Below are 15,678 nucleotides of genomic sequence, written 5' to 3' on the forward strand. Positions count from 1 at the left end.
TGAAATTTCATTTGCTTTTATAACTTGCCCAGGCTCTATGTACCAAAGGCCATTTTGAATCAACTCAACAACTGCCAGAAACCACACAGTCCTGTCACAGTATTGCTCTGTCTGATGCACTTGAGGCAATGCTTTCATTGCCTCAAGTCCTGGTCTTCACACTTCACAATCTCCCAAAATTGTGGCAGAGCATCTCCTCATTGGAACCTGTCACATGCCTTCTTCAAAAGTCTTCACTCTTAAAAACTTCTTAAAAATAATTTTTAAAAGTATTTAAGAACATCTCTTAGTGAGATCCTCCAAACCTGCATTTCTACTTCTCATGCAATAATGCTACAAAGTCTAGGAAAGTTAAAAAAGAAATTCTTACTGAAGTGCCAGGCAATCCTGGAAGTCCTGGTTCACCCTGCAGGAAAACACAAAAGAAACGAAAAAACATAGAACACAACATGGCACAATACACAACAGTGCAAAGTCAAAGCAACATCCTGGGCATATTTTTCAACTGTTGTTGCACATTCTTATTTTCAATATCATCTCATAGTTAATAGATCTAGACACACACCCTCAATTGACTCTGTTTTCTCTGCTCTGCAGATGAATACATACAGAAACTTGTGGACTGTGTTACTGTGATGTTTTACATACATTTTAATGACATTCAGTGACTTAAAATGAATGATGCATTGGATGCACAATAGCATTATATTTGTGCTTCAAAAAATCTTGTGTTTGCTCTGTACACTTACCACACAAACAAACTGCTTGATTCTTAGATCCCTAACAGACCCCAACGAGACGGATATTAAGGAGGTTAAAACACTTTTATTTGTTAGTAACCAAAATAACTGCAAAAAAAGTGAGAAATGGTACCACTTTCCCCAAGTCATTTGGTAGAGCAATTCACACCATAGTGGTTGTGGGACACTGGGATGCTACACCCTCTTTCCATGATTTATTGCCATCTAGGATGTCAATTTGTTCCAGTTCATTTTTCTCCAGCAATGTCCACCATTTATTATGCTTTAAGACTGTGCATACAGAAGGTTTATGCTTTAGGCACAGACTGGTGTTACATTTATCACACAGCTTCCCTCCACACTCGATTTATTCATTACTCAGGTAGGTCTCTGAATGACACAGCATATCTTTCATATTTTTCCCCTTAAGTTCAATTACTCTTTGTTATTTATTCCGAGCATCATAGAATGGTTTGGGTTGGAAGGAATCTTATAGAGTCACTGAAACATTAAGGTTGAAAAGACTTCCAAGACCATTGAGCCTAACCTTTGACTGAACACCACCATGGCAGCAAGTCCAGAGCACTGAGTGCCACATCCAGTTGTTCACTGAACACTTCCAGAGATGCTGACTCCTCTACCTCCCTGGGCAGAACCTTGCAATGCTTGACAAACCTTTCAGTCAAAAAATTCTTCCTGCTGTCCAGCATGAATGTTTCCCTGGCGTAGCGTGAGGCAATTTTCTTCTATCCTGTCACTGGCTGTCTGGGAATAAAGACCAATCCCAAACTGGCTACAGCCACTTGCCAGGGAGTTGTAAAGAGCAGTAAGGTCCCCCCTGAGTCTTCTTTTCCCCAGAATGCACCCAGCTCCCACAGCAAGTCTTCATAGGACTTACCCTTTAAACCCTTCATCAACTGTGCTGCCCTTCTCTGGCAGCACTCTTAGTACCTCAACCTCTTTCTTTTCATGAGGTGCCCAGAACTGAATGAAGACTTCTACCCAGTGCCCAGCACAGAGGGACGGGCACTGCCCTGGTCCTGCTGGCCACACTAGTGCTGACACAGAAGGCCAGAAGGCCACCAACCTCCTTGCCCATATGGGCACATGCTGGCTGCTCAGGGTCAGCCTCTGTTAGCCAGAACCTCCAGGGCCTTTTCCACTGGGCAGATTTCCAGCTACTCTGCCCCAGCCTGGGGCACTGCAGGGGCTTGCTGCAGCACAAGGGTAGGACCCAGGCCTGGCTGTTCTTGAAACTCATCCTGCTGGCCTCACACCATCTATCCAGCCTGTGCACATCCCCTCAACAGAGCCTTCCAAACCTCCAGTACATTGACAATCCCACCCAACTTGGTGTCATCACAAATTTACTACTGAAAGTACCCTCAATGCCTTTGTCCACATCAGAAGGACAGACACTGAATAGGACTGCGCCCAGGGGACACCACTAATGACCAAAAACCACCTGAAAGTGGCACCATTCACAGCCACTCTGTGGACACAGCCATCCTGACAATTCTTAACCCAGCAAAGAGTGCTCCTTCCCAAGCACTGGGCTGATAGCTTTTGCAGGACTGTGCTGTGAGAGATGGAGTCAAAGGCTTTGCTCAAGTCCAGAGAGACTCCATGCACAGCTTTTCTGTCAGCCCGAGGCAGGTCACTTGCTCCTCAAAGGACATCACGTTGCTCATGCAGGACCTGCCTTTCCAAACCCACACTGACTGGACCTGATCCCTTGGTTGTCCTCTCTGGGTGTCGTGATCCCACTCACAATGATCTGCTCCAGAACCTTGCTGGGCCCTTGCCAGGTATCACCCCCAGATTGGGGTGACCCCAAAAGATGGAAAAGTCTCTCCTCCAACCCACGCCGTCAAAGAAAGACTCGATAGTCTTCAGTCGTTTGGTCTCAAGGTAGTTTATTGTATGATATTTAAAAGATTTTCTCCTGAGCTGCTGAGGTCCGCTCAGCAGGTCAGCCAAAGGCACACTCCCCTCCCATGGGGCTGGTGCCATCTTTTATATCATACATTACATATTAGATGTTTACAATTTTTCCCCAATACCTACTACGTATATTGAACAGTGACTATCTACTCCAAACCAATCTGTGAGTGCCAACATCACCCAGAACATGGAGGTTAGGAAGGAGAAAGAAGGAGGACAAGGCACGCCCAAATCCCTCCATCTTAGAACTCCTGACCCCCATGTACAAAACTCAAACCCCCCTGTACCGAGTCCAAAACCCCCTGTACAGCACTCAAAAACTTTTCCCTTCACCTCGTGACTACTTATACTATAATACCTAAACTTGTGTGACTTCTTGCTCTTCCTGCAAGGTTGGTAAATTGTTCCGTGGGTCAGGTTCAAGGCCACAGGGGTTTCTGGCTGCATGCCAGGGTCTCCACTGCTCCTGACCAGGGCCCGGAACATCCAGGAGTGTCCGAGGGACGTTCTGGGTTCCAACAGGCCCTGAGGTCAGGCTGACAGGCCTGCAGTTCCCCGCATCCTCCCTGTGGCCCATCTTGGGCATGGATGTCACATTGGCACCTCCAGTCAATTGGGACCCCAGCAACTGCTCAGGATCGATAATAAAGGATGGAGACCAGCTTAGCGACCTCATCTGTGGCTCCCTGAGTACCGTTAAGGACTCCCCACCGGCCCCATAGACTTGTCAGTGTCTCAGTGGCTCTACAGGTCACTAATGACTTCCTGTAGAATTACAGGGGGTCTGGTCAGCTCCCTGTCCGTTATCTGCTGGCTCAGGGGGCTGCTTGTCTTCGGCATAACTGGTCTGCTATTGAAGGTTGAGTCAAAGAAAACTTTCCTTCATCCTTCATGACTGTATTCACCTCTACATCAAATAAAGAATGGAGATTGTACTTGGCCTGTTGAGGTCAGTTTAAATAATGGAGACTTCAATTTGAGGCCATGGGAAAAGCCTCTTTAAGTTAGGGTGAGCAGGAGCTCCCACCCATGATCCTCCAGTTCAGCTATTCAAATTACTACTAGAAAGTTCTAAGTTCCCTGCGTTGTCATTGGTTAATTTTTGCTGCAGTAATTGTAATACTTCAAATCACTCTTTCCTGTTGGATCCTTTGCTCAGACCCCGCCTTAATCCCCTCCCCTTTCTAAAATGTATAAGTATCCCTGCAGATGGTGGGCGCTGGCTTTTTCTGGTTTGTTCCTTGTACTATGTAAGCTGTTTAGTTTGTTGTTTTGTTGTTACATTAAAGTTGCTTTTCTGAACAACTGGATGAAGCAGTCTCTCTCATCAAAGTCGCCAGGGACGGTTGTCGGGGAAGCCACTGGTCAACCGTCAGGGCTAGGACCAGAAGGCTTTATTGGCCCTTCTTTGTTGTTGATCTTTGTAGACAAACAGTTTTTCTTGTCTTTTGCAGTAGAGGCCAGATGAAGTGCTAACAGAGCTTTTGCCTTTCTGATTGTCTTTCTACATGAGATGGGGCCAGGGGGTGGAACACATGGTGGGCTGGGAAAAGCAGTTTGGCAGGGCACAGGGCATCTCTGGGGATGTTCAGAGTACAAACTCAAGCAGGGCACAAAGGAGTGTTGCAGGTCATTGGGAGACAAACAAGTATAGTCAAAGTGAGGGGCAAAGGTCTAAGAAAGTGACATCTCCATGGAAATTGTCAGGCCTCTGGGACAAGGGTTGTCACCTGAGACAAGGTCCACCAGGCCTTTGTGACCTGTGGTTGCATTGTGCCCAGAGGCCATTGTGAAATGAGTCCACGCTGTGACACGGAGGGCTTTTGTAGCGCCAAACCCCTCGTGTTGTCACTCTCAGGAGAGCAGCTCTCTGAGGAGGCAGCAGCTCTGTCACGAGGCAGCAGCTCCTCAGGAGGAAGCAGCACTCCCAAGTGACCTTGGCCAGTGTTCGTCAGAGCACTGCCAAGATGTCCAAGAGACATGAGGCAAATGCCCACGGCTGGTCCTGTGAGGGGCAGGAATGCAGGGAAAGGCTGCAGTGGGACCTGGGGGAGGGCTGGGGGCAGACACTGCCAGCCAGCCTGGGCTCCAGGCCTTGCTCTGGGGAGGAGCCGGTGCCAGGATGGCCTGGGTGAGGGAATGGCCCAGAGACAGCGAGTGCAGCTGGGAACTCAGCCTGGCCTGGCTGCTGTGGCCAGCATCTGCCATGGGGCCAGAGCTGGGCTTGCCACCATGAAGAGGACAGTGTGCCTGCACAGCCGCCTCAGTTTCTCGCCTCCTTCTGCTGCCCACAGGAGCCCCAGAGGCCACCACAGGCAGCAGTGGAGGTCACATGGGTGACCACCTTGCCCCTCCAATGGGACAAACCGGTCCCCAGACAGGACACTTCATGGAGACCCACAGGACATGGAACACAGGAGGACAGCCTGGAGGGAGGGCACTCAATGCCCCTCAGCGGCACAGTCACACGGCCACAAAGATTGTCCGTGTCAGACTTGCCGCATCTCCACGGCCCTCCATTGACAGTGACACCTCCGTGGCAGCTCAGCCCTCAGCTGCCAAGAGCAGCCTTGGCACGGATCAAGCTGCCCCCGCTGCCAGCAGCCCAAGCAGCCTCTGGGTCTTCTCCCAGAGGCAGAGCATGGTCCGCAGGCCACATAGCCAGCCGCCACCGAGACCTAGTGCCACCTTCTCCATGGGGCACTATGGCTGCTGACAGGGCCAGGGAAACACCTTCCCCAGACAGCTCAGCTGAAAGGCTCTGGCGAGGGTCAGCAGCAAGGCAGGGCCATCGCCTGCCACCCCTGCGACGTGCGGGTGGTGTGCCACTCCGCACAGGGACCCGGCCTGCCTGGAGCCACCTGGAGCAGACCAAGAGGGACAAGCTCACTGAGGTGCAAGAAGAGCACGGTGGCAACACCTGCAGAGACCCATTTAGAGGCCTTGCCCCGTGCCTGCCTGCAGAAAAATCCATAAAGTCCACCTGCACTCAGGAGCAGTCAAATTAATGCCAAGAGGCAGGTGCAGAGGCCCAGGTGTTGAACAGAGCTCCCGGCTTCAACAAAGACTCCAGCACAGACGCTGGAAACTCCTCTGAGCTCCTGTCTCCTGCCCTGTTGCTAGAGCAGCAGTCTGTCTCTGACAACTCACAGCACTGGGAGACTTCTCCAAAAGAGCCAGGGGAAAAGTGGGAGGAGACAGAGCTCCCAGAAACAGAGATTGCAGGAGACAGGGACAGCACCCACAGGGTACATCACTTCCCCCTCTCAAAGAGGAAGAGTCAGAGGCTGCAAGTGTTGATCTGGACAAAGATCCCTGGGATGAGGGGCACTGCGAGCTTTTCCCCATGTCAGAGGCTGAGGAAACCTCTTGCTTCTCAGCTTCTCCCTCACCTGGAAGCCCCTCTGAGGAGAGGGGAACTCAGCTGCCCAAGCAAACCACACACGGCAAGCTGATGTGCATGGAGCCTTCTGAATATCGAGAAAGAGGAGCTGGAGAGGTTGGAGGATGACATCCTCTCCTCCCTGGATGCAGAAAGCCTCTCAGTCCAGCACAGCCTTTGCAGCTGGACCATAGACTGTACAGGAGAGACCGAAAACTACGCACAGCTTGTGCCTCCAGATCTCTTTGAAGAGCTCTGGTCTCTCTTTAACAACAAGGATGTGCCGTCCAGGGAAGCTCGGCTAGACCAGCTACTGGCAAAGTGGGAGGAAGATGAGCTCCCTTGACAGAGACAGTTCAGGAGAGGGGGACAGTGAGCCAGAGAGTGAGTTGTCCCTCCCACTGCAAGAGGAGGGAGCAGAGCCAGCAGCTTCTCCCCTGGACAGCCATCCCTGCTACGAGGGGCACAGTGAGCCTTTCCCCATGGCACTGCCGGAAGATATAAATATGTTTGAGGTTTCTGCTTTGCCTGCCGATCCTGTTGAGGAGGCTGACGAAGCAGGCAGGGAGGCTGGTCGTGCCAAGGCCGTCCCGCCCCAGGAAAAGCCCTGTGGGGCTGAGGCGCCAGCAGGAGCTTGCCCAGTGCCTGCCCAGCCCCTCACACCCATTGTTCCTGCTTGCCCCGCTGGCAGCGCAGCCGTCCCGCAGCCCCCGGCCCACGGCCACGGTGCTCCATGGCCAAGACAGCCCGGCGGGCTCTGCGCCGCCTTTTCTCCTTCAGCTGCCTCAGGGGGTATGAGGTATGAGCTGGAGGTATGAGCCTGGGGCCAGCAGGAGGTGGATCCCTAACCATGACTGCTCACACTTAGGCAACCACTTCCTAAGGTAGTTCCTGCTGCCAGCCCTAGCCCGGCGTCCACAAGAGATTAGCAAGGCAGCCTGGTCAGGGAGAGCCGGCTGAGGAAGGATGGCAGTGCTGCCTTGTAGAACCCGATGGAAGTAGGCCGGGTCTGCATTGGCGGGGGATGGGGGGGGGGGGGGGGCGCATCCCTACATCACTCCCTCCCTGCCTCCCTTTCTACATCCCTACCCTGCCCCCCAGGCTGCATTCAGAGCTGAGAAATGCTCCTTGGGCCTCAGCATTGCAGGCATAGGAAGGCATCCTCCTTTCACATGGCGAATAGGAAAACACTTCCCTGGATACCCACAACAAGGACTGGAGAAAGGTGTGAACCCTGAAAGAACAACCTGGAGCCCTCACCTCCACAAGAACCACGGGGACCCCCAGCACAGACAAGCACATGGTGAGGAAGGACTGACGTGATGTGATGCTGCGTCACGGACTGTCTTCTGCTTCATCTTTCTCCCAACTCCCTCTGCCCCCACTTGTCACCCTCCTCTATTCCTTTCTACCTCTCTTCCTCCCATTTATTGTTAAAAAAATCCCTGTTGTTGACTTTGGTAGATGGTTTTCTAGGAACCTTAATTTGGGCAGAGGCATCTCTCATTAATCCCAGTTTCAACAGGGCCACACATCTGCACCCAGCACTTGAGGTGTGGCCTCCCAGTGCCCAGCACAGAGGGACAGTCACCACCCTGGTCCTGCTGGCCACACTAGTGCTGACACAGAATGCCAGGAGACCACTGGCCTTCTTGCCTGCCTGGGCACCTGTGATCTCAGTGCTGGCTGACAGTTTGGCCACTGTCAGCCAGCACTCCAGCACTAACAGGGTCTTTTCACTTGGCAGCTTTCTAGCCACTCTGCCGCAGCCTGGGGGACTGCAGGGCTTTGTTGTGGCCAAAGTTTACAACCCAGAACTTAGCTTTGTTGAACCTGATACCATTGGCCTTGGCCCATCAATCCAAAATATCTGGTTCCACCCCTGTGCCTCAAGCAGACATACCACCCACTAGATCAGGCTGCCCAGGGCCCCATCCAAACAGGCCTAATCTAAAAAGAGCTCATGTTATGTGAGAAGTAGTGAAGAGATACACACCAGCCACTCTGAAAATATCAGACCAAGCAGACAAACATCTTCTGGAAGCACCAGTTGTAGCTGGTTCAGAAATATGAATGAAGTGTTATGAACACAAGACTGATCACTACTGCAGGAAGAGAATAGTGGGAATTGCTTCCAATCTCTGCATTCTTGGATAAAGGTCACTGACTTAATCCAGAGGAGAAAAAAAGAAAGAAATCCAGAACTGGTCATGCCTTTCTAGTCGGGCCGAAGAGCTGGGTCGGAAATACCAAAACCACAGCATCATCTCTAACAGGGAGGGAAACAAGGCTATCCTGAATACTTGGACAGCTCTGAAAAATAACAAGGTCAAAATTGCTGCCGAGAGAAGTGAATAATTATTTTTCAGGTAGGAGGCTCAGAGGCATTTTGTTGTCACTTTCTGAGTCAATTCTACATCTCCTGGGTGAGAAAAACAGCTTCTACACAAACATATTGACATTTCTACCCACATTTCTTAGATGGGGAAGATTTCCTAACCCAAACTACACTCTATTTCCTTTTCTTCTCACTATCAGAGTTAAACTAAAAGCAGAAGAGTCATAAATAGATACATTTTAACACTCACTCACACCCATTTCAGACTGAAGCCATGTCAGAAAAGTGAAATATTCACATATATATAAACTTCTGTTAAATACAAACAAGATAAATATTAGTCCAACAGCCCTGGTGTTTCCAGCACTGTGGGCCCAAGGAAGAATTAACAAATGTGTTTCTAAACCCACTCTGTGCATCCCATCCCAACTTACCTTGTCTCCTTTGGTCCCACTAGCACCAGGAGGGCCAGGGCTGCCAGGAGGGCCCTATAAAGAAGTAAAATGGAGAGAAAGTTCTTTATTTCTAAAGTGCAGGAAAAATATAAGGCTGCAGGTATTGGCAGCACAAACAGTGATGTCCTATTACAGTGGGCAGGACTAACAGAACACATGAGGTTGCTTTGACTCTGCTGCACAGAGAGAAAAGAGAATAACAATGGAGATGCTGCAGCAACCACAATAACACCAGTCCAATTTCAGCTGATTCAGAAGAACTGCAGTTCAGTGAGTATATCAGTGTCAAACACAAAATTTAGTATAAAATTCAGCCATGAAGATTTACCCCCTTCTAAGTGTCTAGACATGAAAAAGGAAGAAATGCTTCAGAAAACCCAATTTCTGTAACAGGGTTTCACTTGGAGAAATTGTTCCTTTGAAGTACTAAACAAAAAGGATCCATTTTTACATCCCTCTGCAATTTCCTACTTGATCTACTTTTGCTGCAAGTATAAACCAGTTCTTTATCCATCTCTAACACCGGAAAACATTTCCATCTTGCAAGAATAGTGATAAACACTAATGAGACACACGGTTTTTGGTACAAGGTAAACTGCAGCTGAGGAACAGAGCAGGATGCAGATGCTGCACCCTGGAGGTATCAGGCTCAAGGGTGGCAGTGATTAGCTGTGTGGCTTTTGGCAAATCACTTTTGTCCTCTGCTTCTTATTCTGCCCTTTACTATATAGACCAGAAGGTCCTTGGAAGAAAAGGATGCTTCTCATTATGTATCATTTCCTGGGTAATGAAAACAGTCCTGTGGAGTCTGCAGATAGTGGTTTTAAGACAAAGCAGTGTGTGTCTGATCGGCAGAAATGTACTGATCTTTTAGGCCATTTTCTGTTTTCTTTTTGTTTTAAAAATGTAAATAGTTCCAAGCCTTTTTTTTTTAATTGAAAACAAACCCAATATATTGAATCCAGTTCTCTTCCTTTCCTGTTGTGGGCTTAAACAACTGAATTTTTCTGAGTGCATTCTTATGTGTTTAATGAAAATTAAGACAAACATTTGAGCTATCACATTTAAAGGACTGGAATTTCCTGTGAGTGTGAGTTGCATTCTAGTTTAATTCTAAAAGCAAAGAAACAGAAAAAGAAGATCTTGTACCAAAGATCCTCGGAATAGGGACATGATTGGGTACTGTCATGATTCAGCAACCAACCATAAGTCTCAGTTTTAGGGTCAACTTCCACTCTTTCCAAAGAAACGCTTCAAGTTTTTGAGTATTTGCCACATACCTGTTTCCCCTCCACACCTGGCTTTCCAGGGAATCCATCCAGGCCTCTGTCTCCCTGGAATAAGGAGAGAAAGAACCACTATAATTTAAATCTCTGATGTTTAGGTCAGTGCCATGAAGGTGATGTCCAGTTATCTGCTCCAAGGGTAATGAATTAAAAGAGAAATTCCAGCCACTCCCATAGAGAATATAGCTGAAGTTCCTACATCTGTACCATGAAAAGTTTCTGCAAGCATGCAAGCAGAAGCAGGTGTATGCTGGCTTTCCATGTTGGCCTCCTTCCTCTGCCTGCTGAGGTGGGTTCATGTAAACTGGACAATGTGCTCCGGCAGAATGTCAGGCCAAAACAGCTCTTACAAAACTAATAAAGCAATCCAGCAATAGGTCGGTTTTACTCAGTAAAAAAAAAAAAAAATCTTTCATTTTTCACCTTTCCTTTCTGTAACCTGGGGGAACAATTAATTTGTTCCTATGTCTCCAGAGCTGGACAGTCCACAAAGTCCATATGCAATGGATTTCACCACTTTATTTTTATTACTTGAAGATATGTGGTTTTTCTCCCTGAACCCAGACCTGATTTTTTTTTTCTGTAGTTCCAGACTAATAAGTCTTTTCCCTAACCCCCCACAGAGGAAAGTGTTTCCTTCATCTTTGCAATGACCTGTTATGTATTTGAAGATTTACAAAACTCCCCTTTCAAACTTCTCTAGACTTAACAACCATAATACTTTCAACTTTTCTTCATGGGCATGTTTGACAGTTCTCCGATCATTTTTATTGCTCCCTTTTGTTCAGTGTCCAATTTTTGCACGTCTTCATTGTAGCTAGGTGCATGAAACTCAATACACCTGAGGCTAACTTTGAGCAGGAATATATTTTCATGTTTTATAGAGTATTTTTCTGTTTAAATCACAGGACAATGTCTACTTTACACCAAACCCCCTTCTACAAGACAACTCCTTGATCAGTTGTTCCCAATCCATAACTGCAATTTGTTGTCCTATATGTGTGAAACTTCCTGCAGCTGCCCCTTCTCAATGTCATCTTCTGCTTTGGGGGATTGTGTTTACAGGATAATTTTGAATTCTGACCCTGATCTCTACTGTTCTTCCATATTCAAGTTCAACATATTTCATATTTTATAATCAAGCCTCTTGATAGAGATAACTGGATCAATTACATACTTGTGCTGAACTTCACTTTTCTCCTACCGATTGTGGCCTTTGACCATTCAATCTCTTTAGTTTAAAAATTCCTAGAAACAGGGATTTGTACTCTCTAAAGTTCTTAAACCTCTGAAAAATGAAACACAGTTTTTGTTTGGATCCTTCACATACAGCTGAATATAAACATCAAACACACACAGTGCCAATGTGAACGTGAATGTGCATGTAAAAACAATTCTACAAGTACAAGCAGTGACAGAAAACTAATAGTTTTATGCTATTTTTCTAGTGGTTTTATATATCTTAAACTCTGTTAGATCACTGTTATCACCTGCAAACCCACACCTAAGGCATCGGATTTAATTCACTTCTTTTGTAAACTACATCGATTTGTCAAGTCAGAGATGGATTTGCTAATCACTATTTATTTTTCCTCCTTAGGAAGTCAATCAACCTTCCAACATAAATGTTATTTCAAATTATGTATTCAAGGAATGAAATTAGAGAGACCCATATCCTCCAGAAAGCAGCTGAAAAACAGTGTCAGAGACCCAGATCAACTTGCTTTGGAGGTATAGTTTCCCCATTAATGCTTTCCTTTGCACTGCCTGAACTACAAATATCCTGAATTTAAGACTTTCAGCAAGCAACAGCTTGGTATATTGCTGACAAAATGTGCAGTGCGTTCCCAGGAGAATTTTTAACATCAATACACTGCAGCAATGAGTACTTCACACACGCTGGTTTAGCTGCCAAAACAGAAAAGTGTCGATGTTCTTACTGCTACCAGTGGGGGCTGGAAAAGGCAAATGTATTATTTATACAAGCAAATACAAAAAAAGCTATTTGAAAACACTCCAAACAATTGTGTTTTCTGCTGTTTCTTCAGAAAAATCTGTCATTATAAATATTTTTTATTATTTTTCCATTCTTTAAATAAGGCTACTCAGTGAAAGGTACTTTTCTCCCAACAGAGAGAGCAAACACATTAAAGTTTCATTCTCAAATTTTCACTTTAAGATTCCATTTCTTTCTTCAGTGTTCTATTGTTTTTTCTTCTTTTAACCAGTAGAACAAAATGGTGAACATTCACAAGCAACTAGGGGAAATGACAATTCTGCCAAAACTTCAGTGCAGCTCTCTGACCTCTACCATTTAGAAAATTTAATGATTTGTTGGAAAAATGATTACCCAGGAGTCTGTAGGGCCCTGGAAAGGCTGAAGGAGAAAAAAAAAAAAAAAACACTGCAGAGGGATCTGGCAGCAGCAGACCAGTCCTGCTGCCTTTATACACAATCCCTTCTCAATAAAACAGACAAGGTTTTGCAGGATGGACACAGGATTATGCAGCAAAAGCAATGTCCTTTGTCACACTGAACTGCTGGAAGTGCCTAAATTAGAATGCTAAGTGTCACATACAGATATGGCTCCTGTTAGCAGGGCAGTGCATCAAAATTATCTCCAGAGTCTGTCCTGGGGTCTACAATGGGCTCATTGGATGCAAAAGGGCATGGGACATCCCTCACATGGTGCAGTGCTTTTCCTAAAGTGCAGGTGTAACCTGGTGTAACTACTGGATTTGGGAACCTCACTATAAAACCTCAACATTTACCTGTGAGGTCCCAGGATATGTGAATAATGCAGCAGGATGGATGGGATAGTTAGGGCTTTTTTGGTAGTAAGGGGGAAGACTTGAAAAACAATACTCAGTGCATGAACTAGTTCTCCTATCTGGTATTATAACCCCTTTTCTCTTCAGGGACAAAGAAACACAGGTTGTGTAGGTGTCAGTATTGAGGTTACCGACTGAAGAGCAGACAAGAAAATATTTGGCCCACTGAATTTACGCCCACTGTTTTCACAGTAGTACTGACTGGTAAAAGTTAAAGCACTGGCAGTGGATGCACTGAGACCATCATTAAAACCTGGGAAAAAATTGAAGCACAATTGTTGTAGCAGAGATTTGGCTGCTTCAGGGAAAAAAAAAAAAAGGATGGGGGGCACCTCTAATTGTGCACATCCTTCTAATGAAACAAAACCTAATTCATTTCTTCCCACTTTAATCTTCCTCTGCTTAGTCAGTTGCCTGCCCACACACAGCTCCAGCTTCCTCTCCCATCACAGTGATGTCAGAAAGATGGATTTTCTTCCAGGAACCAAATATCCCAGCAGATTAGACAATGTTGCTTCTGGAAAAGCAGCAGAGGCACTGGCTAGACACAGGACACCTATGCAGTTCTGCAAAGGGCTGAAGGAAAAGCATGACGAAAGTAAGGTACAATCCAGCCATTTGCTCTAGCTGTAATAATGAGGATAGGTAATACAAAATATGATCATGGCTACTTTATCACAAACAGCAGAAAGGGTGTTGGTAAAGAGAAACACAGTATCTCACACTAAAGGTCTACTGATAATTTTTCCCAGTAGGCAAAAGTTTGGTGTTAAGCTCTGGGTTTCCTTCTCCAGGAGAAGATGGAGACTGAGAAATAGGAACAGAGCTATGCCAGCAAGATGATAACTCCCTCCTTTACACAAACACAGGCAAAGTTGCCAGACCCTCCCTGAGATAAACCTGTGTCAGGACTGGCTCGAGTCATAAGCAAGACAGAAGATTTTTGGGGAGCCCTGAGCACTGCCAAGCAGGTCTACAGAGAAGTGGGTGCACATCTGAGGTCTCTCTGAACACAATGAGCAAACTGAAATAACTAAGGCTTTGTGCCTGCCCAGCTCTCCTTTTAAATGCTAGTTCCAGGTATAATAAGCATTTGTTTTTTACCTTGAACCACAAAAATGGTTCAAATCCCAGAGTGACCTGTACTCTGTGAAATAGCTCTCCACAGTCAGGAGAGAACAAGGAACTGGGAAGCAGCTCCATTTGGTTGAAGCCTTTGACATAGTACAAATTACCTGGTACTTACTACTAGTGAGTTTATGGGGATGGGAGAAAAAAGAAACATAGGAAGTTGGATGATGTGAAAAACTGGAATGAGATGGGAAAATGATAGATGCAGATGGTCAGTGGCAGTCAGTGACCATTCTCAGCTCTCAGTTTGTGCACAAAATTTGAAGAAACATTCAGATCTCCACACTGGCAACCTCCACTCCTCTCCTCGTCACTCTCCTCCATCCCTAGCTACACACACACAAGTCCCTAAATGTGTGCTTAGACAGCACAGATCTCAAAAACCCTACCAGAATGCCCATGGGAGGTGGAGAGCACTTGGAAGTGCAGTGCAGTGAGGAAACTTCATCCCTCTCCAGAGCTGCTGGCCTGGTAGTCCACCTCAACTAATGGACAAAGGAAAAGCCTGGCTTTTTGTAGCATGCAGCAGGAATACCTTGTCTCCTCGTGTTCCCTTTTCTCCTCTTTCTCCTTGTAGACCCTAAAAATAAAAATAAACAAAGATTATAAAGCTAAATCCAAGTAGAGGCATAGTTACCTCCTCTAGTTAGTCACCAAATCAGTGTGCACATCTGCACAATCAATTCAAGTGAACCTCAAGGACATTTTCTGTGTTGCCAGTCCTCAAAGTTGGCCGCAGGCATGATCTAAGCAGACTCACAGAGCAGGGACTGCTGGTGAGCCCAAAAACATCTGTAATATTATATTGCCTGCAGACACACGACCCTCCTGCCAACAGCAGAGTGGAGGGACAGGGAACACACCGCAGCTGCAGATGGTCTGGAAAACAACCAGTGCTCTGCATTTTTCAAGTTTCTTGTAAACAATGAGAACTTTGGTAAAGGACAATACTGATGAGAAAACCTATCACATAAAAAAGCAAGAATTCCCATTCCTGGTGGGTTTGGATGTGGTAGCCAGACAGACAGCAGGTAGCTCTGAGAACTGGCAAAGGTTAGATGCACTCTGTCCTGGGGGCCCAGCACATTTTTGTGCTATGAATGCAATGCCAGTGTTCCTCAGGACTGCATAATTCATCTCCTCCCAGCTACACCAGAAACATTGCTGGAGCTCAGTTTGATGTGGCACTTGCACAGACATTCAGCTCAATGGGCAGAAAAGGATTTCACCTTTCCTTGGCTCAGCAAACACCTTGTATTTTATCTTTATTGTAGAAATTGAGCAATCAACTAATAGCTATAGAGAGACAAATATGCTCAGACAGTAGTGACCTCTCTAGACCTGCCAAAACTTATAGCGCTTCTTGCTGTAATAATTTAAACTTCAGTTTACTTTACACTATAGTGGAGTCTTATCTCCAAGCTACTGAGAGCTCCATGTCTGGATATATTTGGCCCTCAGGTTAATTTACATTATCATCTAAATGGGCAGGGCTATTTTATAGTAGAGCAGGTTGCTCAGAGCCCAGTCCGAGATGGCCTTGAATGTTTCCAAGAATGGAGTATCCACCA

The 15,678-nt window shown here is 46.4% G+C and overlaps 1 protein-coding gene across 1 annotated transcript in view; it reads right to left on the reverse strand.

Annotated features, from left to right (window-relative positions):
- Window positions 1-15,678, reverse strand: part of COL22A1 (collagen type XXII alpha 1 chain) — a 229,239-nt gene that overhangs the window by 90,979 nt on the left and 122,582 nt on the right. Inside the window, exons 17-20 of the mRNA XM_038129913.1 lie at window positions 14,643-14,687; window positions 10,140-10,193; window positions 8,839-8,892; window positions 371-406 (exon numbers count right to left, since the gene is read on the reverse strand). Of these exons, the coding sequence (XP_037985841.1) occupies window positions 371-406; window positions 8,839-8,892; window positions 10,140-10,193; window positions 14,643-14,687 (189 nt within the window). The remainder of the gene's footprint in view (window positions 1-370; window positions 407-8,838; window positions 8,893-10,139; window positions 10,194-14,642; window positions 14,688-15,678) is intronic.

The sequence above is a fragment of the Motacilla alba genome, chromosome 2 (genome assembly GCF_015832195.1).
Source record: "Motacilla alba alba isolate MOTALB_02 chromosome 2, Motacilla_alba_V1.0_pri, whole genome shotgun sequence".
NCBI lineage: Eukaryota > Metazoa > Chordata > Aves > Passeriformes > Motacillidae > Motacilla > Motacilla alba.